General features: G+C 39.7%; 2 protein-coding genes across 3 annotated transcripts in view; one reads left to right on the plus strand and one right to left on the minus strand.

The window, feature by feature from the left end:
• Positions 1-1,080, plus strand: part of NPTN (neuroplastin) — a 59,049-nt gene extending 57,969 nt beyond the window's left edge. Inside the window, exon 8 of one of the 2 annotated variants that reach the window (XM_063345602.1) lies at positions 52-1,080. The gene's annotated coding sequence lies outside the window, so the exon portion shown is untranslated. The remainder of the gene's footprint in view (positions 1-51) is intronic. The other variant, XM_063345601.1, reaches the window with a different exon arrangement.
• REC114 (REC114 meiotic recombination protein) lies at positions 959-24,926 on the minus strand. Its single transcript, XM_063345603.1, has 6 exons — positions 24,753-24,926; positions 24,170-24,259; positions 10,445-10,528; positions 6,072-6,266; positions 4,132-4,200; positions 959-1,379 (listed from the first exon to the last, which is right to left on the minus strand). The coding sequence occupies exons 1-6, from the start codon at positions 24,924-24,926 to the stop codon at positions 1,218-1,220; spliced, it is 774 nt and encodes a 257-aa protein (XP_063201673.1). The 3' UTR covers positions 959-1,217.
• Positions 24,927-25,188: the final 262 nt, after the last annotated feature.

The raw sequence follows: 25,188 nt of genomic DNA on the forward strand, positions 1-25,188 counted from the left end.
TTACAAACGCAGCTGGGCATTGACTAGCACCTTTTCTTGTTTCTTTTTTAGAGCTTTAAGTTTCTGAGAGACTGATGGCAATATGACCTGCTAAATTTAAGGGTTGGAACTCTTGGTTCTAGAACTCCAGTTCTGTCTGATTTTTTTTTTTTTTTCCTTTTCAAGTGAGCAACAATATGACTGTCTAACGCATGCCTTATTTAGCCTCTCCTGTAAGGATGACCTAGCCAGATAACTTTTAATAATGCTTCAGTGTAGAAGGTGTAAACTATTTTGGGCTTGATGTGCTGTGAATGTTGCTTTTTTTTTTCCTTAATCTATTTAAACATTAGAAGTAGTAAGTCAGTTCACGCATGCGCCATTTTTTACTTCCTGTAGCTGTTAAAATTGGCAAAGCTCTAAAACGCACTGCTGCCATCTAGTGAGACTTTTTGTAAAGTACAGCAAAACTTAAAAATATATACAGTATATATTTATATTTTGGGGGAGGGGGAAAACCAAAATACAGTAATTGTGTTTCATTTTTAAGCTGCTGATATTCATTCCTTACTGTATGTCTGGAAGATGAGAGAATTATACTGTTCTGGTACTTAGAGAAGTAATATAAATTGAAATTATCTTAAGGGCTTAACCTATATAGAGAGACTTGGGTGTCCTATAATCAGACTTCAAAAGCTGGGATGGTTCGACGTGGTGGTGGAATGCAGTTGAAAACGAAAGCAGAACTTCAGTTTATAAATATATATATATATATGATTGCTTTTTAAGTGATTTTTTTTTTTTTGTTAACTCATGTAAATTCTCAAGATCCTTTTGCACTGATGTGTTCAACATATTCTTGTACATTCAATTCAGGCAAACTTTTATAAGTTTCTTTTTTGTTTTGTTTAAATGATGAAATGTTACAGCATGGTGATATTCTATGCAACTAGTTATACTCTTTAGTTTGACACTGTAATTTCTCATGATTTAAAGATTGTAGAAATAGACCTAACAGGGTTCTCATGATGTGCGTAACTGTAGATGCATGAACTCGTGTTCTGTGTATTTGTTGAAGTGCAATGATGTATAAAAAGTGGATTCACCTGTTTTTAAAAATAAAACACTGACAAAAAAAATATGAGACTTCTTCAAATATTTAATCACGCTTAAGCTTGTGCATCCCGAGTGCTGGGTGTCCTGGAGCATGAATTGCAGTGGTAATAAGCTGGTATTTCTCAACCTTCTGTGAGTTTTTTCAATTCCTTCTCCACATCTTCCACAAAAGCTGGGAAATGCTGATCCATAAGGCATAAGCGAATGAAGGGCCCCAGCTCTTGTGCTCGCCAGGCTGAATGCCGATACACAAGGGGGAGCTCAAACTTCTTTTTCAGCACAGACTGCAAAAGGGGAAAAAAAAACCCAAAGATGTTGCACTGATCTTGGACATAAAAGGTACCGTTACATGTAGCAGTGCAGCTACGTCAGAGTTATCAGTATTTAATAAAGATGCATCTGCCTTATTAATGCTGTTTGAATATTTTCTATCACATACGATTTTCATTTGTAATTTTTTCTCTGCTAGCTAGCTTCAATTCCACTACAGCTTTTGTGCAACTCTTGCATTCCTTTGCAGTTATTTATATCAGAAATGCCAGTTCCCTGGGTAACGTGGCTTCCTCATGAGCATCCATTCTGTCTAAGAGAAAAGGATCCTGTATGAAGCGAGTAAGGATAACTCAGTATGCGGTTCTAAGCTCTTAATTTAGCGAGATGTCTTTTAGAAGTAAATTATGGGACTTTTTAAGGGTTAAACCAGCCTTTTCATGCCCATTTAATCCCCTCCCACAGCTTTTTCCCTTGGTCGTGAGTGAACTATGTCACTTTTCAGTGTAAAACAAGCGGCAGCGGAGTGGGAGATGTCCGAGGAGCCGTGCTGGGGTTGAGGCAGCCTCGATGGCCTCCCAGCACCCAGAGGCGATGCTGCTCTCATCCACAGATGCACGGGAGAAATGCACGAGTCTCACGGACCGGTAGGTTATCGGGCAACTTCTGAGCACTTTCCGTGCTGCAGCTCCTGTGACAAGAAGCTGAAGCAACTCGACTCAAACTTCACTGTGGCGGGCTGCCAGCTCTCCTGCTGCGTGTCAGCCGTGTTAAAGACACAGTAACTTCACAGTTCCAAGGCCCTGCTGCAGCCAGGGCTGCTGCTCGTTGTGAACCAGGTTATTTGTGCCAAGTGCTAATGACTGAGTGTTTGTACCAAAGTTTTTCCACCCTTCTATAGACCTCCCCACCCACTCAGCCTTTAACTTTCTTTACCCGTCTGTGCTGAAGTCCTTAAAGCTGCAGGATCAGTTACGGATGCTTTTTGGGTACTTTGCACGGGAGAAGCGGAAGGGAAGGAAATCACTGTAGTGCTACTTTCAGGATGAGGTAGGTGTGATGTGCAGAGGTGATGCAAGGTGAATGGTAGTAGTGCTAGTTAGCCTGTATCTGGCTTTAAAAAAAGAACAAACCTTCAAATGCCTTAGCTGGCCTCTTTTTTTGACGTGCTGGCGTGAGAGGCACAGGCTAAACCAAGCCTCTCCATCTGGGAAAGGCAGGATTGCTGTTAGGCTCACCCAGGCCCTAACTTCTGCTGCTTGAACCTGAAATGGTGCAAGAGAACCGGCAGATGGGCCGGGCCTGCTGACAGCTGGAGCAGAGCTGTGCTTCACTTGTGAGACGAGGAAAAAAACCACCCTTAATATTTTTGCTAATCTTATTGTTGGTTCACATTGCGGCGTTGCTCCTTTCCTGGGCCATGCCACAGTCTTGACTGGAGAAAAATACCTTTTAAAGACAAATTGAAGACTGCTTAATGTCGTTTAAAAAAAAAAAAAATCTGCAAGAAAACGCTTAAAACCAGTGCTTCTGCTAGCTTCCTGACAGGTTGGAAATGGAGAAATTGAGCTCCAGAGTGTTGCAGAGCACCAGTTGAAAGGATTTGTTTCTGACGAAGTGGGGAAAAGAAGTCGCAAAGCAAGCCTGCGGGCCAGGGCACAGGAGATCCCAGCTTGGAGCACGGTTGTGTTAAGCTGACCAAGAAGCAGAGAGGGATGTAGGAAACTACTACACCACCGAGTCTTTTTGTGGCGGGGAGTTTGTTAGTAATTCATGGATCGCTGCGTACAGCAAATATAGGCCTCACTGGCAGATTTGTTCAGAAGCAGGTATCACGCACTCGCCTTATACAGGGACCAAAAAATATCAGGTTTTAGAAGATAAGTCCTTCTTCTATAATGCTAATTTATATTTCCTAGTATTGCCTCTTAAAGGAGAGATTGGTCACGAAAAATACAGTTGCTAAAGGCAAACTGCTTGTTTGATCCCTCTTGCTTGTTGATGCACTCTCGCTGCATTGTACGAGGACAATAACAAAACCATTGGGAATCAACAGCAGGGTGTGTAATACAGCTCTCGCCACTGAGAGGAGGGCCCAGGGAGCTCTGCTGTCTGAAAACAGAGGTGTTTAACGGGCTTTTGGGTTTAAGAGATGACAGATTTGCAATAGGGAGCATAGGAATTGTCCCTTACACCAGTGATGCGAAGAAACACTGAAATCATCATCCTATCGCTATGGAAAAAAGGGTAAGACAGACCCACTGGGAGCCCTTAGAAGCCACTGCACAAAAACAAGAGGTTGGAGAGTTTTCTCCTCAATCGTCTGGTTCTGTACGGTCCCAAATTCACAGCAAACAAACAGCAAACTTCCAGTTATTTTTAAACAGCTTTACCCTGGGTTTTGAGTTAAACTGTCAATTGCATTATGAGATCTTTTGCTGTGGGTGACTGATATGTCCAGACTTAAGCTATGACTGCAGAAGTCACTTATTTGGGTGAGACCTCTGGGTATTTGTTTGCTGTTGGTGTGTGGTTTGTTCTTATGCAAATGGAGTAGTTACACCGTGAAATACCTGGGTTTGCTGCTAACTTCCTAGCTCCAGATCATTACACGAGATCCTCTGTTTTTGTTGGTACAGATGATGGCATCCTGGTGTGCCGAGAAGACACTTACCAGATGTTTACAACCTATGAGATAGCTTGTGCTTTCTCTCTATGCCAGAGAGATTCGGTTACAAGATCTAAATGTTAGGTTTTATTTTTTACCTGCGCTAGCTGTGTTACAGATCTTCTTTCTCCAAGGCTTGTGCAGGAATCTGGTAGAGGCTCATCTGGCTAGAAAATATGAAATGCAAATAAGGGCTTGTTACCAAGCAGAGTGTGGGTATGTGCAAGAAGGGAAGTAGTTCCATTTTTAGAGATAACAGGAAGAGAATGTGCTCAGCTACCTTATGCAGTAAAAAGGCATCTTTTTATGGAACCTGAATGCACATCTGCTCAAGTCTTTAAAAGTGAAAGACAGGAAATAATGGGCCTGTAGTTAAACTGTCAAGTCTAAACTAAGATAACTTTTAAACTACTTACTGGAAGTAACTGTAAAAATGCTATGTACGAATGCTCAGCAGGGATCATGCTTTTTTCCTTCCCATGGGTCACATTAGTGAAAAGATGTTTTAAGTTGTCAATTCTATTTTCTTAGCAAGGTTTTCCGTCTTAACTTCTGGAGCCAAGAGCATTATTAACACCAAGAGTATGACTGGTGGTGTTCGATAGCATTCTGCCATTAAATAGTTCACCTTTCTTTATCTTATCAGGGAATGAACAAAGCCCAAAGTATAGGTAACCTGCTTAAAGGAACAAACAATAAATCTTGATTATCAGCTGTTGAAGGTCTCCCATAGGCCTTCATGGAAATGGTGTGAGTCAAATCAGCAATACTTCCCCCCTCTCCCTGCACTTTCTGTACCAAGAATGATTCCACTGCCCAGCAGAGTACGGCTTCCTAGTCCTGCTGTGGAAATGATGTGGCTGAAAACTTTGACATTCCTTTTCGAGGTCTCAGTCTTGGTCACAGTATTTTTATCACGTTACCCAAGAGGTATCCTGGCTAAGTTAGCTGCAGGGGTGCTTTTAGAGCTGGTAAATGTGATCCTCTGGATAACGAAGAGAGCAGAAATTTAAGAATTAGTCACCCTCAGAAACACTGTCTATCTCTTCCATTTACCTTAGGCCTTTGTCTTGGACAGGGGAAACATTCCATTCCTACCCTGAAATTGCTTTTTAAATGTGTCAGGTTAACCTCAAATTGATACAGTTGCATATTTACAGTTATTACCACTGCAAAACAGGAGGAGGTAGTAAACAGAAAACAATTTACAGTTACTTAAAAGACTCTTACAATTTTTCTTACTCTGTGGAATTTATTTGAAAGTTTGACAGGTGGTTCCCAGCAGACTTAGCTGAAATCCACACTGATGAAACTGTAGACATGTTTTTTTGAGAACTATTGAGCTCTCATCCTCTGTCCCTATTCTTGTTTATTAACCTCAGCAGAAAGCATCTAAGTCTTCACCAAACCATACCGCCATCTGATTGGGAACTGATAAATAACACTTAGCTGCAGCATCTGCGACTGTTTCTTTTAACAGTTAGTGACTGCCTGTGTTTGCCTCAGCCTGTTGTAAATTGTTCTTTTCATTTCCAGGCTCCCTATCTAAGGAAAAGTTCAATCCCCAGAGCAAAGCTTTTTTTTTTTTTTTTCCCCCACCTACAAATCTCATTCCATAAAATTGCTAATATTCTTCCTATGATGGCACAAAATGCGTATATCAATTTTGGTTATTAGTGACCTCTTAGAGGCTAAAACAAAGGCATCTGATTGCTCTGAGATATGCTACAATAAGCTTGAGGAGCTAGAACCACGTTTTTGAGCATTGTTCTGTTAGCTTTTTTTAAGGTACACTAAGAAGATGGAAAGACGATAGCCAGCTTCAGCAGCTGACTTCCTGAGTAACTCTAGCCCTGTTCACTAACTAGGTTTCCCTGCATGTAAACTGAATTTTGGGTTTCCCAAATTGTATTTTGTATAGATGGTCTCACAGTTGCAAGAAACTTCCTTCAGAAGTGAATTTGTCAGTTACAGTTGATTGTTTTTCTATTTTTGTGTCTGTATGTTCTTGCTTACTTACTAAATGTAGTACTGATGCATTTTCCTCAGCGTCCTTCTCTTGACTTTCACCGTTAGCCAGCTGATTGAGACTGTGATAGAGCTTCTGGCTTTGTTCATCAGTTACTTCAACCGGTATGTACTCGGCAAGTCTCTGAACGCAACTGCAGCAGTGTTCCAGCATCTGGTCTTTTGAGTCTCCACCAAACTGAACACGAAACATGCGGCATTCATTCTGCTCAAAAACCAAAGAGAAATTAAATTAACTGTGAATCCCCTCAAACTATTTTGATTTAATTAAATTCCTATTTGTTATAGTTAGCAAGAAGGCGATTAATTTTTGGATCACACCACCAACTGAAATACAAAGAAACAATTTTTCCCTGCTCTATCTTCATTTATCCCAGCAGCTAAACCACAAGAGTATGATTCCCCGTTTGAAAATCAGTTAAAAAGTCCAAGGAAATAAGGGAATGGGGCCACTTGTGAATGAATTAAAGGTCCAGCCAAGCGAACAAACCTTGCCCCGACAACAGGGTTTTTACAAGTATAGCAGGGAAATTCAGTTTTTATCTATAAGGATATGCCAACTCTGAACAGTTATTTGTGACAAAAAACGAAACGACTCTAAAGTAAGCCTAAGTCGACTTTGGAATCTAAACTAAAAAGTTCTGCGAACTGTATGTTCCATTGGGGATTTATGTTACTGTCTGCATCAAACCCAGCCTTACCAGCCCACCTACCTGCTCTGCCTGCGCGTAGCTGAATGTACAAATTCAGTTTGGCACTCCAACTGAGTGCTGCTGTGCCTTGAAGAGATGCTAACACAGTTGATCAGGAGTGCAAGAAGCTCAAATGCATTACTTAAAATAGTGAAATCATACTAAAAATAAAAATCTGGATAGAACTGACCCCCAGTATAGGTTGTCGGGCTGTACTTTAATAGATATTTTCTTAAGTACCTGAGGTCCAGCAAACAGCCCTAAAAAAGGAGGGCTGGAGAGTCTGTCATGCATGATAAGCTTGTCCTAAGCACATTCAGCTGATGTAAGACAGATCCGTATTGAATGCTCTTGTTCAGGGAGTGAATTAAGAGGACTTTCAGTTTGATCTTGGAATTTCCAATTTAAAGCCCAGTTAAAGTACTAGAAAAGAAGCAAGTTTTCCTTGGACAGACCTAGCTTATTTGAGTCTTCATCCTTCAGAGATTTCAATGTCAAAACCATTTTTTTAATGACTAGACACGCTGCCAGACTGCCGATTACATGAATACAAGGGCATATTTCACTTTGAAGATTTTTGTCTCAAAGATGAGCCAGCTCTTCATGACAGCCTGTATGTTTACATGCACGTTATTTTAAGATGCCTCTATTGCATAAAATGATTTTTAGGACATTGTAAGCACAAAAGCTTGTCTCAGTGCCTTCTAAAGGGTAAAAAAAAAGTCAAAATAATTCAAAATGTAGCACTCATTTTACCAGTGCCCAGTTATGTTTCCTCTAATTAACTAAGATGTCAACTTAACTGGGTCAGCTTCACGTAACTGAGTCCTGATTTGTGGATATGCCAGACAGGTGAGTTCTCATTAAAATGACAGAAAGGTAACTTGCATCTTAATTTGAAGTCCTTTTGGAGACTTTAAAAGAACACTTGTTTTAGTTACCCCTACAATCCCTACATTCATTTTCAGTCTGAGCCATTTGTATTGCACTCTGCTTTTTCATAAGGAATGTTACAAACTGCAGTTTATAAAGAAAAACAGACATTGTGAATAAAAAAAAAAAGTCTTTTATAAAGAAAAACAGACTTTGTAAATTAACTTTTTTTTCCTTTATGGAAAGAGAAAGCACTCAAATTCAGCTAAGGTGATGCCGAGTTTTAGCATAAACTGAGTACTGAGCAGTAACAGCTGAGCTGTACAAGAGATGAAGTATCAAAGAACCTTGAGGTCACTTGGATCATCCAATTTGCACCTCTTCCCATGCTGGGGCAGGGGGGCGAGCTCAATGAAAACAGCACGAACGGAAATCACATACTACAAGAACATTAAGATCATTTGTCTTGCTACTGCTTACAGATTGTTTCGTATAAAAAAGTTTTTATACATAGAGGCACATCAAAGACTAATGCAAGATAAGTGATTACTAGGGATGCCTAAAGGGCAGTCACAGCCACACAGCTCTTTCTTTCAGCTAAATATAAGACACAACCGTGCATCTGACGGTACGGCTTCAGAATTAGACATCTGTGTGCTTCACTGAATAAAGTTGCCACTAGCATGGCAAATTTCACTATTGAAACTCACAGCTGAGTTTCAATAGTGATCTACAACAGGTATCTTCTACACATCTTTTTCCTTTAAGTATTATTAACACTAAGCTTCTCAAAATATAGTTTAGAAACTCATTCTGCTAGCTGAAAGTGCACAATGCCCTATTAAAGTAATATTCCTCAGGAAATTAGTAAATTTCGCTATATGTGCAATATTAATGACTTAGAAACATCAGTTCACTCAGTTTCTTCAGAAGTACACGACTCCAGTGATTAACCTCCATGTTTCTTTGACGTAGATTATTCTATAATTGCAAAGCAGGTAACATGCAGCGAAAAAGGCAAGGAAGGAAAGAAATAAAATAACGGAGAATGAAATAAGAACACAAGGTAAACCAGAAATGATAGTGTAGTATTTAGTTCTGCAGGCCCCTTAGTTGCCCTGTGCACTCAGATATAGGATCTGGATTTTGAAAACCTAGCTTGCTTGCTTCTACTTAGATGGCTTCTCCTTGACTTCAGCTACAATTTAGGATGTAAAGGAGACAAACTGTATGACAGAACCACTGCAGTGCCACTAAATCCAGTTTAAGTTATGTGAATTTATGGTAAGTAAACATTTAGATGCACCAAATTCATTTAAGACTATGTTAATATTCCTCCTCTTTTGAACTGTCCCTCAGAGCTTTTTTCAAGCCTCAAAGTGATTGCGATGTTGATGTTATATTCCTTGTGAGATGCAGCAGAATCCCTGAACACTGTGCTGGGCAATGGGTTCTGTTAACTGTAAAGGAAACTGGTGATCTACTGATTCATCAGAACTAATTACTGCAACAGCTCGATAGTTTTCTTGAGTGATACTCCACGTTTTGTAAAAATGTGATAAAAACCAGACAGCAAAGGTGTTTGGTTTCAGGCAAGCATAACCAATGAATTTAAAACAGTTTAAGATACTTACACAGTTCCTAGTGCCACCATTAGACTAGGCTTATTCTGAAACAAGATGGGTCCTCATATTTAAACAATGTTTATTATGCCTCTCATCTGCTTTTATCTTGCAATTAGCAAGGCATTCTCTCCTCTGCAAACCATATTGTTTTGCAACATCCTATGAAGAAATATCTATGCGTCTTTCATAAAAGAAATCCAATAAAAGATGAAAATATAACTAAAGAGGAATTTTTACAGTTTTCAGCTATTTTGGATATTGCTATTACCTGCAGTTACAATAACCCAGTCTGTACCAGAGTTCCTGTCAGGGGAGAATGCCAGAACATCTCAGAATACTCGAGATGTTTTTATGCCTTATTAGTTCTGTGAATGGCGCCAAGATTTAAAACAAGGGGCTCATCCTCTTTTCCCAGAATTCCTGTTTCTAACTTAAGAGATGAGTTCTCTTGTCAAGTAGAGACAGTTAAACTAGAGGCAGCTGTTTCTGCTGAAACCACAAAGCCTAGAAAGTATCAGGGGAGAAGGGAGAGGTCTTATTTTGAAACAGGCTTTGTTTCTGGAGAAACCTGGTGAGTGCTCCGTGTAGATGAATAAGGAACTTCTCAGAGTTCATCTAAGAACCAAAAAACTGAGATTTACACCTAAGGTGGTAACAAGCAAGTGCTGTTTAATTATTTAAGGGCTAACCAACCACTTTTCATGAGATCTGAGTGGTAGACCAAAAACCTAGGACCCTCTCATTGCTTTGAATACCAAATGCCTGAATCACCAGCCTGCCACTACTGTGCCAGGTGTCGGGGGCACAAAATGGCTAAATAATTGTTTGCTTAGGTGGTTGTTTGCCAAAGTGGAGTCTGACTCATAGGTAGCATGCTTCTGTACATGTAAGACAATCGCTTCATCTTTTTAATTGTTAGCCATGGCAGGTAGACCACTATTGATTTTAGAATCTCTCTGGTTTAGTAGCTAACTCTCAGAAAGCAGTCTAAAAGACTTGAATATTAGCAGTTAGAAAAGACATGAAGGTGATTCAATCCCTTCTTGTTTAACATCTAGAGTGAAAAAAAATCCTTTTAATTTATGTAGACAATTTACAGTATCTCACAACTTGTGGTTTAATTTATCCAATATTAAAAAATCTTATACAGAACTGTGGTAGCTATTAGAAATATTCAAAGCAACTCAACTTACCTTTGATTGTGCACGAAGCAGCAGGCAGTCTGCTCTTCTTACTATCTTTAACCACTTGTGGGCATCGATTAATGAAAAGCCTTCCTGAAATAAAGCACAACACAAACTACTAGGAGAGCAAACATCCAACGCTCAGAAGTACACACTCAAGTTATGTGATGTAATTTAATCCCTAATGAAGATTCGTTATCTGCATATGTATCTGTCAAACAATTGCCTTTACGTAATTTTTGTCACGCTAGGAATTAAATCTGAATCTGTAGCTCCAGTAACAACACTATGGCAAGGTACATTCTGATTTCTGCATACATTTTACATTTATATTTGTGCATGTTATGAAAGTCTCCATGAAATGCATAACAAATCAGCTGCAACAGAGAGCTTTAAGTTCTTCTGCATCCCATGAAGTCGCCCAAGAGGGCAGCAGAGGGCAGGCAAACCTGAAGAATGGGACAGCAGCTGGTTTATTAAAGAACCAGAGAGGCTTTTTCTCCAGATGGAATGCAGGTAAACAAGCAGCAGCTTTGATAACTTGATAAAGATGTTTTTATACTCCAGTTGTGTTAACTGTCAGTCTCTTCAAACAAGACTGAGTGCTCAGCATTCTATGAAAATACCCCAGGAAACTGAAAACATGATATAAAAATTGCAAGGCAATGGACTGTGTCTCCCAAGGTACTTCCCACAGACTGCCACAGAGTCATTAGGCAGCGAAGTCGGGGAGGGGGAAGGGAACCAAACAAATTTAAGGGCACGAAAGGAATTACCAAGCTGTTTTATCTGAACTCATAATGCTTTAAATGACCATGGCTTTTTGCATAGGCTGCTTTTCATAGGCGTCCTAAGGGTCAAGAACCACAAAAGTCATGTCAATCCTGGACTGCCAGCAGTGTGTTTTTGCCAGAATTACTATCCGTCTTACGCAGGTCTAGGCTGGGAAACCATCTGCCATTCTATTTTGGTACGAGAAGTCGCCTCGGTAAGACACTGCTCTCTTAGCGTGCTGGCACTGGCTTTATAGTCTCATGCAGCACTTGCTTGTAGGTTTTTAACTGAACTTTTAGGAGAGGAATGTCTAGAAAGCATTGAAGAGCTGAAGCAAAGGCAAACTGGATGACAGACACACAGCTGATGAGATATCTGCTATGATAGACTGCAGAGTGTAAGACAGCATGCAAGTATCATTCCCAAAAGGTCTGGGGTCAGAGGGAAGAGAAGAATTTCCCTCTGCACTGTAAAAACAGGTGCTGACAGCAGGTAAGGCAGGCCAGTCACTTGCAGCACGTCTGTATGCACTGAGCACTCCCAAAATGTCTCAAGGTAGGATTTGCTAAGCTGTGAAAGGCCTCAAAAATAGAAAGTCCTCACTTTGTAAATGATGGGAAGTACCAAGTTATCCTCTACTCTTACAGGAATTAGTAAAGGAATCTGGATCCTAAGGGACAAACTGCAAACGCTAGACCTCACAACAGAAAACAGCACCTTTCCTGGCAAGATGGTGTTCTCCAGCCATACTACATGATACAACGAGACGGCTGAAGCGGCCGAGCAGGAGGCTGTGTCCAGCACACTGAGGGCACTGTCCTTCCACATACAAAATCCTCTCTGATGTCAAACAGCAGGAAGTCTCTGAAGGTCACTCTGTCGTGTAATGTGAATTCATGCCTGACACAGTAAAGGAAGCCCTTTACTCCTCTGTACACTTGGCATTTTAGCACCCCTCGCTTTGCGGGGGTGCAGTTTTGTCTTGTGTATCAAAAGAGGCTAAAAATTTGGTATGTATGTGGACATTAAAGTTCTGGAGGAAGAAAAACGCAGGGAAGAGAAGATACTAAGAAGAATGCTTGAGGAATGAGACGAGATTAGTAGGTTAAGAAAAGCATGCAGCACTCTTAGAATATTTCTAGAATGAGCAGTAGCGCTTCACATGTCATGTTTTCAATTGCATGGTAGAATATGTTACTCTGAAATCTGGCTACAGACATCCATAGCTGTGCAGAGTTTGGCCCCAAAATATTGTTTAATGCTGAAAATAGAAAAGCATCAGCAAGTTAAGCTAGTGATTGTGCGCAGTAGAAAGTTATGTCAAAAGTCAAGAAATTTCAGTCATGCCAACATAATGGAAATAGAAAGCAGCATCTGCGACGGCAAAAAATCAGCATTAATTGTGCATGTGCATTGCAAAGAAGTCTCAGTACATGGCTGTACAAAACACAAGCCTGCAGATCTGTTTTGTGTACATGAGAAGTACTTTAGAGGAGACATGGAGTGACATCCATCTGTGCTGTGCCTGTGCTGCCATAGTTGCTAGAAGGGATCTACTGAGGAAGCAAGCAAAGAAAACCGAATGGAAGTTAGAGGAGTAAGGAACATCCCACTGCATTCAAGACGGGAAACAACTGGTTGCAGAAAACATACACAGCGCAGAAGAGTTTGAACGGGGTAGGGGATAGGCTCTCAAGTCAGAATAGAGAGAAAGATGGGCTATGTAGAACCGGAATATATAAAGCAGAAAAAACATCTAAACTGCCCCTTCCAGAAAGGGATGTTTATACAAATACTCTGAAAGTAAATATTCTCACTGTTTGGAATGCAGTAGACCAAGTGCAATTATGTTTATTTCTGTGAAATAAACACAAACTAACATAAGGTGAGTTTCATCTCAGCACAAGGACTTATTTCTCTTACTTAAAGCCGTAAATGTTGAACATCTAACGTACTTATACTGAGGGGAATACCCATCCCTTCTCAAAACACACAGGCCAGTTCAGAACTGCCCACTTTGGATAAGCAGCCAGGCTGAGTCCTGGACAATCAACCAGCCTTGGGAATGATCTGTGTTGGAGTATGACGGCTGCCTGCGCTTACATGCATACTTCTTTCTGCCATAGGGAATTTTTCCACTGCCACTTGGTCTTCCTCCTATAGCACTACCAAGCCCCAAAACACTGTTAGTGAAGCAACTCTTAACATCTTATTTTTTCACTGGACCACTTTAACTTGTGGCCACTTGTGCTTGCTCTGTTCATTTCAAAGTTACTATTTTTGATATACCCAACTGTGTTGGTTTATATATGTTCCCATATTAAGTCTATTTTTATAGTGTTTTTCCTCTCACTGTAAGATGTAGGTTGAACAAATGTTGTCTCCTTAAAATAATAACTGTTTTCAAAGAAATCATAAAAGGCAGCCAATGTTTAACTTTCCCACCAACTATTTTATTGATGTTTCCCAGGTTGTCATCCTTTTAATGTCCTGTTTCTGAGGTAAGGCAAGCTGGAAAAAAACAGCATTTGGATTTTTTATTTATGTACTCCTAATAATTCAACTCCAACCCCAAAATTTGATTAAATGAAATTTCATTTACTTCAAGTTTAATTAACTGAAGAACCATGCAGAAAGTATTTCCTTTCCTCTTGCACCTTTCGTTGATTGTACATTGCCAAGCAGAAACAAATAACTAAGAATAGCTAAACCAAATAGAAAAACTCAGTGCAGTACTGGAGCAATACGAAACAGACCTGATTTGGCACAAGCAAGCTACCTGAAAAAGGAGAGGGAATGTTTTAGACAAACTCAGGTCTGCAGAACTCCATCGTTAAATTGTTTACATCAGTAATTTTCGCTACAGTCAGGATTCTCTAAATTTTCCTCAGTTCTAAGCAGCAAACAAGCCCAATTTTGCACCATGTTAAGGCGTGTGCTGTTCCTCATGGCTTTTCCAAGTTACCTCAGTCAGCATAGACTGTATTTGAGGCTGCCTGAATTAAGGGAAAATCAGATTCTTCTTAACAATGACAATTATCTCTTTTGTCAACAATGAAATAGTTATGAGTCTGCATATGAAGTTAGGTAAATTAATTCAGAGCAACAAGGAGGATGACCGCAATGCAGGAGCTAGTGTGCGGTAGATCCTGGAACCTGCATGGCAATATATTGAGATTATAATCCATTTGTGCCTTTCTAGAGATAATGAATTGAACTCTAGATCTGCTCTGGACATAGGCACTGACAAAGAAAGAGGCAGTAGTCCCTCCAGATTGCTGCTGCCACCATGCTGACAGAAATACAGAGAACAGAGCAGCTGTGGTCACTGTTCCCCTTGGGCATGCTGTATCCGCAGGTCTTTTACATTCAGAGTTGGGCATTGCTAAGCAGTATTGGGCATGAGCAGAGACAGATGGCAGTGTAAGATTATCAGGAATATAGACATAAAGGTGACCTAGAACTGGGTAGGAACATAAGACCTCAAATATTTACAATTTGAAGAGATAAATGTCAGCGCTTTTCTAAGTATGATCATTAATGTTCAATCATGCATATACTTCTTATGTCATTCTCCAGGATCATACTTGTAACAACACTGTATTAAAGGAATACAGTTGCATACATCTCTGACAAAAATCAGAGGGAGGACCCTGAGAGGAATTAAACTGAAGGAGAAAACAAAGCAAGACATTTGCCAAATATTTTGGAAGCAGGCAGGATGCGACCACACCTTACGTGAGGCTGAGAAGCCAATGCTGGTCCAGCCTTAGAGCCATCTAGTCTGTCATTAACTGGGATATACTTTTGTTCTGATTTTACATTTCAGCATTCAAAAAGCTGCTGGATAATGAGGCCTGTGATTTATGTTGGAAAGTATTGCATGTTATTTATGAATATTTTTATTATTGTATCATCTAGAAACCCCGTGCTGCTAGGCAACGTATGAACACAGGAACAGATTACACATTTTATGTTAGATTGCAAGGCCTTTAGGCAACCCCATCAACTAAAAATTAATATATATTTAACAAATGTTATTTGTGTAACGGTTCAGCTATGCTGGCTTGCATCAATTAGTTTGGATTCATTCACGAGACAGATGTTTTCAAATGAAACTGAACTATGTGTAAACAATAGTTTAGGAAGAAAAACTTTCTTTTTACCACAAACTCTGCCCTTAAACTACAAACAGTATTAAAAAAGACAAACAAAAACCCAGAATGCCACACGAAGACACACATTCTGCAGTTTTAGCTGCTGCTTATAACAGGCTCATGAAATGCAAATAAAACAGTCTGTTCTCAGAGTTCACAGTTCAGAATGAATGTATGCCTTGTATAATGTAATGGATTAAGGAGTCATCTGGGTATCCCACAGACTGGGAATGTGCATTTGCAAGAAATTATGAGTTCAGCATGAGATCAAAGGAATTTTACTGTGTTAATTAATATCACAGTGTATAGCTGTTAGAGTGGTCCTGTCTGATAATGAAGGAAGATGGCAGAAGAGAAAAGCTAAAGGCCTCTCGGACAACATCCCACTTGCACCATGCAGACTGAGGCTGTGCAGCACCACGGTACGCAATTCCCCAGAAAACAGAGCAATCTTCTACTTGCAAAGGCCATGCTCAGTTTCCTGGGAGGTACCTGTGACAGTTCCTTAATCCAATCATTTCCCAAGGGAAGCTACCAAGACATAACTGTGGAGGTAAAACTAGCACAGTACCCCTCATGGTGCCTTTGCAGGGCAAAAGAGCTTTGGGAAAGCATTTTTCTGGGGAAGGGCAAGATGCTGTGCTGGTCTGAGCACCCCACTCGCAAGCTTGCGCAACACTGCACAAACCCAGCAGGGATGGCTTCAACCTGCCACTTTCCCCAGCCAGAGAAGCACTGCCCTGTTACTGCATCATCCTATCCAGAACTCCATGGGTCTACTTGCCACACTGAGGATGTAAGGTACAGTAAGAAATCTTTTCGTAAATAATATTCACTATCTAAGTTTTAAGTGGGATTTGTTAAGTTAAAAACAGCAAGATTTTTTTGACCTCTAATATACTGGGTACTATTATTATTTAACATTTATACTGAGTAACACTTTGCTTATTCTCAGAAGTGACTAGTTCGGCAACAAAGGAATGGTACTATTATTTCCAGGTTAATACATCTAATAAAAGCCTACAACAATAGAAATATTGTAGTTGAGAAGACTGTTATTAACCGTTATCTCAAGAGACAGTAAAAATAAGGATGTGAGAGCGGACAGTGTGAAGAAGCTTGTAAATTATGTTAAAGTATTATACTGAATGCAAAACTGAGATGCTTTCAGAAAACTAAGTAAAATTTGAAAACGCCCCAAGTATTTCCTTGAATCTTGACATATAGATTATAAATCAAATGCTTGCATGTATCTGAAAAATACCAATTTTTAACACCTTGCCTTCCCAAAAGAGAATGAGTTGCCATTTTACACTTTTTAAGTTATAAAACTGCTTATTCTATTAAAAAACTGAAAAGTTTTCCTGACATTAATGACTGTAGAATAAAACTGTAATTCCAGCTTAAAGTTAGAAGTTGTGAAAATTAAACTTTGATCATAATTCAAATCAAATCTTCATTACTGCTTTGTAACACACCTAGAAGTAAAATTTTCCTTACTTGTATCTTTCTTCAAGATCTAAATAAGACCAAATATATTAGATTTTATTCCTGCAGTATGGGGTGTCTTGAAAACTGAGTCAAGAGTAGGAGTGTCAGCGTGACAAAAAAAATAATTCCCAAACATGGCAACTCGTAGAGTAGGGAAAGCAGAAAGCTGTCCCTGCAAAAGTTTCAAAGCTATGTGTCAGTATCCAAATGTGTCATGTATAGCATCGTTGGGTAGATAAGAGCACAGCAGAAACCACGTGCTGTATGTAACTTGGATCTTAGTGTAAGCATTAGCCATCACAAACAGATCTGCAGAATATAGAATAGGAAGTGGAAAGAGGTGAAAGGCCAAAAAAAACCTCACCATCTGAGGCAGACAGCAAGCTAACTGGAATAAGGAATAAAAGGATGTTAAGCTCTGCATTATGTTTTTGCATGCAATTTTTTTTTTATCCTCAATCTCTTAGAAGCTGGATCTTAAATCTTGCTATTAAGCTTGTTTGTTTGCAGAAAAGAACGCACTGGGGTTGAACTCATTAAACAGAGTGCTCTGTCTCTACAGAGGCAGGAAAGCTAAATGAAGTAGCAAATACAGGACACACACAGCCACTGTGCCCAAAGGACTCAGCAACCGATGGATGTCTTCTGCCAAAGTGCAAAGCGTAGGGTGTGGGAGCCTGTGCTGCCAGGTGTCAGCTCTCTAGAAAGAGTTCCCAACATGGGTACAAACTACCACCCCTTGAAGGAGCGAAGAGCAAAGATAAGCCCCTAACTCAGGACAAACCTTGATATTTCACAGTGAGAGCCTGAAATTTTTATTTTCCTAAACTAGACTTTAGAGCAGTGACACTTGACCAGGGACTTACAGAGGTGAGCTGGATGCTCATGGGTTCAGCTGGCTAAAGCTCTTCAGGGCATCCCATTAATAAGTCAAGGAAAATAATTTCTTCTTTAATTCCTGATACAAAGTATATACTTCCCTAGATCAATATTGTATATTAAACTCTAATTTTAGGGTAAATACATTTCATTAATCACTACTCTTTAAGAACTGTTCTAATAGCTGGGTTTAGAAGAATGGAGGCAAGAGAAAAGATTGGAAGCCCGTAGAACTCTTTACTGCTGCTAATCATCAATACATAATCATTATACAACGGGAATGTATCATATCAAATATAAATGGGGAAGCTAATGCAGAAAGATATTCAGCTTGTCAAAAGCACATGTCAAGAGCATATATTTAAATAAATAAACTAAAATTGAAATTTTTGAGTTAAGATTGTGGTACTAAGTCAATAAAAAATAAGATTCCTTCTACTCTTTCGAATAGTAATCATAGCATCATTGATAAAAAAGACCAGCCTTCCTCTAGCTTTGCAATGTACTACCGCTAAGCAGCATTAGCAACCTGCTCACTTCCCTCAGTTTCCATCAAATATCCTCATTTATTGCACAGGGACCTTCATCTACCCAAGGCACTGTTGTGAATATCATTTCAAAAATTTGGTGCATAAGTTTCAGGCACTGCAAAGAGAGCATCAAGAATGTCTGCTGAATGCTTGCCTAATTAATGAGTTGGAATCTAGTGTATCCTAAGCACTGTTAGCTTATTAGAAGTCATGAGGGGACCAGGAGGGCACTAAGGACATTTAGTCTACACTCTGAAAGATCAGGTCACAAATCAATTACTCTGGATTAATTTTATCCTATTTAATAAGTCCTCTTCACAATTTCAATTTGCTTAATTTGTAGGGTATTAACAATTCTAGCACTGGAATTAATTGCACTGAATAAAACACCAAAATATAATTTTCATGATGTGCTGATTTGAAGGAGGCAAAGGAAATAAGAGTTGTGGTAAACAGAACACGATGTATCTTGAGAGTATGGTCAGAAATTGACAGAGATGCTGTTGAGATATTCCTGTTAAAATTCCATTATCTAGTGAAAAATATGCAGTCTGTTAGGCAACACTGAGCAAAAACAGGTCCTAAAAATACGTTATGTAACTTAATTCCAAATGAAGAACTTTGTTAAAACAAAAAAAACCCAAACAACAACAACCAAAACCAACCACCCAAACAAAACACCCTTGATTTGCACTACACATTAGGGATTTTTATGTTCCACGCTTTGAAGTTCCATTTACCCTCCTCTTCATTTGGCTGGTCACAAGAAGTAGACTGTATTTTAAAAGGAAGGCACTTGTTTCCTTGTTTAGATAGTTTCAAGTATATCTCTGGCAGTTTCATTAAAAAATGTTTAAAGCAATCTTGAACTCCTATCCATTCCCCAGAATTTTAGCCATTAAAATAAATTTGTTTTCTTTGAGCAACTGATGGAAACACTGAACGTGTCCACAATTAGTTGTTGTAATAGCACGGAAGTACTTTAATGACCAGTTCTGGAGCATTCTCAGACACCGTACTCACTTGTTTCAAAGCTACTGCACCTCACCACCTAGCACTGTCCACAGGACAAGGTATTTACTAATCGGCCTGGTCTAGAAGAGCTGAGACTCAGTGCATACATTGTAGCATTCTTTTTGGCAAGAAAATAGCATTCCAACTGCCATGAGAGAAAAGACTGCTAGAAGGGAATTCATTAAATAGTCTACTATTTTAATTATTGCTCATTAAAATAATTCTGTAGTCTTTTGTATGTATTAAAAAAACGAGTTGTTAGGATATGTGAATATTTTATTGCTATTTTATAAATGTTATTCTTAGAAACAGATCATAGAAGAGTCATAGTCTCACTCGACTCTAAATACTAGCATTCTTTAAAGAAAAGCTTCTTAACACTCCTGCTCTAAGAAAATAAAAAAGACTGAAAGAATACATAAATACAGCCATAATAGAGAAAATATTTTCATGTCAAGTCAGGAACACTTGAATATTCTTCCTAGTATAGATCATGTTAATCCAACCGTCAATGCAATAGAGATCTCCATTTCTACACAACTCTTTTCACCTCAGTTTTGGGCAAATGGAGTTGTAGTCAATGTTGCGCGTAGATGAAAAGTAGACACCAAAGAAGAGGATTGACTAAGTAAATAACTCGCACAAAATCTATCTCCTCTTGTTTTCAAACTGACAGGAGAGTGTTACAGAAAATATTTATTTTAGTATTTCATAAATCATCACAGGAAAAAAGTTTGATGAAAGAATTATCAAGCGATGCAACAAAATATGTCTTTGTCCCAAAAAAGGTATTTGTTGGACCCATGCTCACTAAGAGAGTGAACATTGGGAGGTACCACTAGCACATTGGCCAAAATAGGTAAGTTTAGCAGAAAACTATGAAGCTGATCAGTACCAAGTTCAGGCAAGCGTTAGTTCAGCGAACACCACTGTTCACTGCAGAAGAACAAACAATGAAAAGCTCTACATGAAACAGAAAGCAACCAAATCTGGAAGTTTGCGCTTTTCAGTACTTGACACTGATTTTTTTCCTGGACTTTTTAAAAAGCATCCACCCACAGTATTATCAGCATAACACAGGGCTTGCTGGCAGCTAAAAAGGTTCACTTTAGCTTTTGTAAAGTGTACACACCACTGAAGAACAGATGTACTCTGACTTTTATCTTTCTAAAGAAAATAGAAGGTACAAACCAAGATAGTTTGCATCTAATAATGCACTGATTTTACTACATTCCTTGCCAATTTTAAACCAGAAGAGAGAAGACTATATCATTCTATAGTACAACCATTTTAAAAGCTTCCAATTAATAAGTTTTATTTTTTACAGATGCTGGATGAAAACTTTTTTTTTTTTAAAAAAGCTATTACTTAGTATGATGATGTTAAAATTCTTGGAGTGAGGCAAGGATTCCTGCTCTATCATTACTGCTGCAGTCAAAAAAAAGTTAGAAACATTCACCACTGAATGAATTCTTGTTCTTAGTTAGCAGTTCATCTCATTCTTGGATTACTGTTAGAGGAGAAAAAAAAATACCTTTATTACTCATCCACAGAAGTTTTAAAAAAATACAATATAGTTATTCAAGTTGAGAAGGAAACGGTCTCCCTGTGACATAGATCTTGTGCCTCACTGTGTTCCTATGCAGACGTACAAGGTACAAAGCTACAATAATTGTTATCCAGTTCCCTCAAAACCAGGAGCGTGTAGTACATCAAAAGCTCTGAAAAGTAGGGATTAGAAGATAGATCAAAAGACTAGACATCAACAACTTAAAAGATGCAGTTACTACATAGTAAGAAACAGTGCTGTAAGTACATCAGAGGGAATTTCAATGCAAGTGAGTAAGGCAGCATGTACATGTTGGAGAAACCCTTGGCAATAAAAACGAAATACACAGTAGCCCAGGCCAACAAGTAGAAATCAGCGTACAAAGTAAAAACATAAACTGAATCACTCCAACAATTGCAGCGTTCTATCAAATTTGATACATTCCCTCCGGACCAGAAACTTGTGCATTATCCTCTGTGACAAAATGTCCGTTATAATGGAGCCCCACTGAGAGGATTTGGTCTGTGACAGATTCAAAAGAACTATATGTACTTAGTCGTGCAAAGCATTTAAATAATGAGACAAGTTTCTGACAGCTCCTGAGAGCTGGCGACTAGAGGGAGATGGAACCACTGAGATTAACCATTTCTAGCGTTGATTATTTCTACAGCAGTAACACAGACTGCACGGTATCACAACTTTTTTGTTATATGGCATCTCGATAAGGAGTATGCAAAATTTCACCAGTGGCCTGTGCAGTTCTGGCTGGCTTTGAGCCTACTGCATTGCAAGCTGCTCCTGCTGTCCAGATCTTGTTGTCAACAGGTCTTAGAAGATTTCTGTCCAAGGACCGTGGTGTAAACTGTCCTTGGACAATGACACTGAGTTTCTAGTGTCCCTGCCTGCTACTTGAAGAAAACCATTCAGCAATCCAGCAATGGTCATACTTACTTTGATATCAATGCTGTTATCAACTACTGGCCAACAGAATCACTGCCTGTGCTGTCCTTTTCATGCATCATCCTTCTGTTTGATGACACTGGCTGCTTTACTAAAGAGATTCCACAGACTGCTCTTCAAAGACTAAAAAGATACCTGCAGATGGAGGTTGTCCCAGGAAGAAGAATTTTATCACTGCATTGCAGTCTTCCCGCAGCGTTGGGAAAAGGGACCCACTTCTGGGAGGGGATGTGCTTAAGGAACAAGCCTAAGCGGCAAAGCTAAGCCGGATGTGCTGCACCAAATCCCTTGTAAACAGGAAACCTAACACAGTTCTGAAGATGCCCACCCATGCTCAGGACTAGCAGATTGGGTATTTGCTAGGTTTTTCAGCAAGTCAAGTATGCTTAAGAGGAACAGAGGGAGGACTGCAACTGCTCCAGTCTCTGAGAAATATAAACAGGCATAAGGCATGTTGTACCAACGCATTTCACACTAGGTTAGTTCTGTATGCACAGAACACAACCGCAGCATGATCCCAATTACATGAACTCAAAGAAGTCTACCCAAAAGAATTGAGAAAAGAAGTGTGTTTTTAAAAAAAAAAACCTGCAACTTTTTTTTCTTTTAAATTCTTTGTATTAGATATCTGCCACATTTACCAAGCATGTCTCTTCCACCTCTATTCTGCGCTATTCTTAGGCTGTGATCATTACTGCAATATCTTAGTGCCTCTTAGAAGCTGAATCAGACTTGATAGACCTCACCAACTTCTCATCTGGCATTTCAAGCAAAGCAGCTGCCTGAAAGCTTCACTAGCCACTAAACCCAAGAGCTGCAAGAAAGCGCTTTTCTCAGCCAAGTCTTTATAAAGCTTTTCTTATATTTCCCGCACTCATCCCTTATGACAGCACACTTTATCTGCTCATTGTTACTTGCCAGATTCAGTCTTTGCCAGACCCAGTCTCTGAAGGGCTACTGGTTTTGTCTGTGCCTTTTTTGCTCTTTAGTTTGTCATTACAACTTACTTTCAGTTAGCCTTTATATGGTTATTTCAAGATATTCTATAAAGTAGTATGAGCCTACTAGTTACTAAACACCTGTAGCCATCTCATTGTGCTACTGAAAACGGGACCAGCCTCAGGAGAGGTGCATTCTGCACTGATTCATTCCAAACAGAATTTGTCCAGAGATGGCAGCAAGTCTGATTTCAGTTGCATTTCTTTTGCCTATCTGGACTTTCAATTACTCCATTCCTTTTTCTTATTCAGCACAACTGCTGAAATACTTTCCATGTTCCATTTTTACCTCGTCCAAGAACATTCAACTTGTCCTCACAAAATATGCGAGCCAAAACCCATGTCTTGTACGAGGGATATCCAGACTGACAGTTCTCCGCTAGCTCATTCATTACCTATTCAATATTCTTGAATACTCACAGGCCAAAAAAATTCAATGGTATCCTTGGTTCTCCTCCTATAGTTACAAGATATTTCTGTAAATTTCAGACCTTTCAAGAGGCACAGCAAAAACTAACTTCTAAGCTTATACCTATTTAAAACTACAACATACTCTCTACTCTCTTACATATTCTGTATTAAAAAAAACCCTCTTTGTTATCTTAATACTGCAGCATCTTCCAGTGGCTCATAATAGCTTTCTAATCTATTATCAGCCAATTCCTCCTGGTTATCATCACTGAGCATCAGTGATATGCACTGAACACACTTGATTCCACTTTCCAGCACAGGCCTTCTCTGTCATGAGCATCAAACCAACTCCTTCTAGATGGAGTGTTTCTGGTAACCTCTTTGGTGTCACTGTGAAGTCTTTACAGTTTAGTAGCTGGTCATGCTTAAGTACAGGCTGCAGGAAAATCTGTTGACACAACTTTGAAGTTGTTATTTTGTCTCTATGAGTGTAAGTTGTATGTTAGATCACATTACCCAACACAGAAAAAACCATACCCTTTGATAAACCAAATTATGAAAACCAAAATACTAACAGGTCATTGGCAAGAAACTATCTGGATCATATAGCAAATCTTATAGGAAGTTATAGTTATACTTCTATTTATTTTTTAACAGTGTATTTCCTGTTTTCTTAGGCAGAAGAATCATGAAAAAAATGCATGTATATTTCAACATCAGCAGCACTTAATATCACGTCTTAATCTAGATTTTTAGAGCCAGAGAAGAAACACTGTTCCTCAGTACGAAATAATGCATTTAGTATTATTCTGACGAACACAGAAAGAAAGTCGGACATGAGAATTTCCATGAGCAAAATAAAATTGGCAGTTTCCTTTCAGCAAGAGAGAACATGAAACTGAGAAGGAAAAGAAAGTTCATACTGATGCTAACATGAAAGGAGAAACATTCTTTATACATGAGAAACTTACCAGTACTGTTCGCCCTTGGGAAATAAAGAAATGGCCAGATATAACAATGGTAAGGATAAGATGGCCCGAGTCTTCATTTGATTCAAAAACCTTTAAAAAGATAGGCAAAATAAAAATCTATCCCTATAAGCACAAATCTACATTTTCCATTTCTAGTGCAAAACAAGGTTTCAAAGGTCAGTGCTAGAAGTCAGGTGTGTAATTTACCTCTCAGTAATGCAACTTGCCCTCCACTCCCACAAGACCGGAGGCACATTTGATAATTTTTTACTAATTATAACTCCACATACAGATTTAACTGCTTTAAGCAACCATCTGGACCCTTCCAACTTGATCTACAGTTTTTAATACAACAGGTCACTGCCGATGGAAGGAATGAAAAAAAAACGGGTCACTAACTGTCGTATCATTGATGTGTTTACATTAATTCTTGAAGCAAAATCTCTTCTGATTCCTGCATTAGCTCTGCACCTGCACAAAGATAACTGCAAAGACCTCACTTATTACTGCTTGCTACACAGCGGCCTCCTAGACCCCAGTTTCAGCAAAACGAAGCAGCCAGCCCCCCTGCGCCACCTGTCACCTTCCAAGAGGAGGTGTTTTGCCCTTCATCGTCGCCGTCCGTCGGTGGTAGGAAGCGGCCGTAGCGCTTCAAGGGCCATGTCGTGGCGCTGCCGAGGAGGGAGGTATCGCCGGCGCTGCCCGGCGCAGGAGCCTGCCCCGGCCCGGAGCTGCGACCGCCGCCCGCCACCGCCATCCCCGCCCTGAGCGGAGAAGCGCGGCGGGCCCAGAGGGGCTGAGCGGGAAGCAGGAGCCAATAGGAGGGAAGAGAGAGCGCGTGGGGGGACTTGTTCACCAATCAGGGAGCAGCATCCGGGTGCGCCGGTGAGGCGGGAAGAGAAGCGCGGAGGTCGGGGTACGCGCGGGCGCCATTTTGTGAGGCGTGAGAGAACGGTGTGAGGCACGGAGGAAGCGGCAGTGGTGTTGCTGCGTTCAGTGAAATGACTGTGGAAGCTGGC

This window comes from Chroicocephalus ridibundus, chromosome 9 (genome assembly GCF_963924245.1).
Source record: "Chroicocephalus ridibundus chromosome 9, bChrRid1.1, whole genome shotgun sequence".
NCBI classification, from domain to species: Eukaryota; Metazoa; Chordata; class Aves; order Charadriiformes; family Laridae; genus Chroicocephalus; species Chroicocephalus ridibundus.

Excerpts from the sequence above, each read along its gene's own strand:
- REC114 (XM_063345603.1), bottom strand. The coding sequence starts at position 24,926 with ATGGCGGTGGCGGGCGGCGGTCGCAGCTCCGGGCCGGGGCAGGCTCCT. Across the intron at positions 6,267-10,444 it reads TGCTTCGTGCACAATCAAAG|AATGAATGCCGCATGTTTCG; the intron begins GTAAGTTGAGTT and ends GTTTTTGAGCAG. Across the intron at positions 4,201-6,071 it reads AGAAGGACGCTGAGGAAAAT|CCAGATGAGCCTCTACCAGA; the intron begins GCATCAGTACTA and ends CATATTTTCTAG.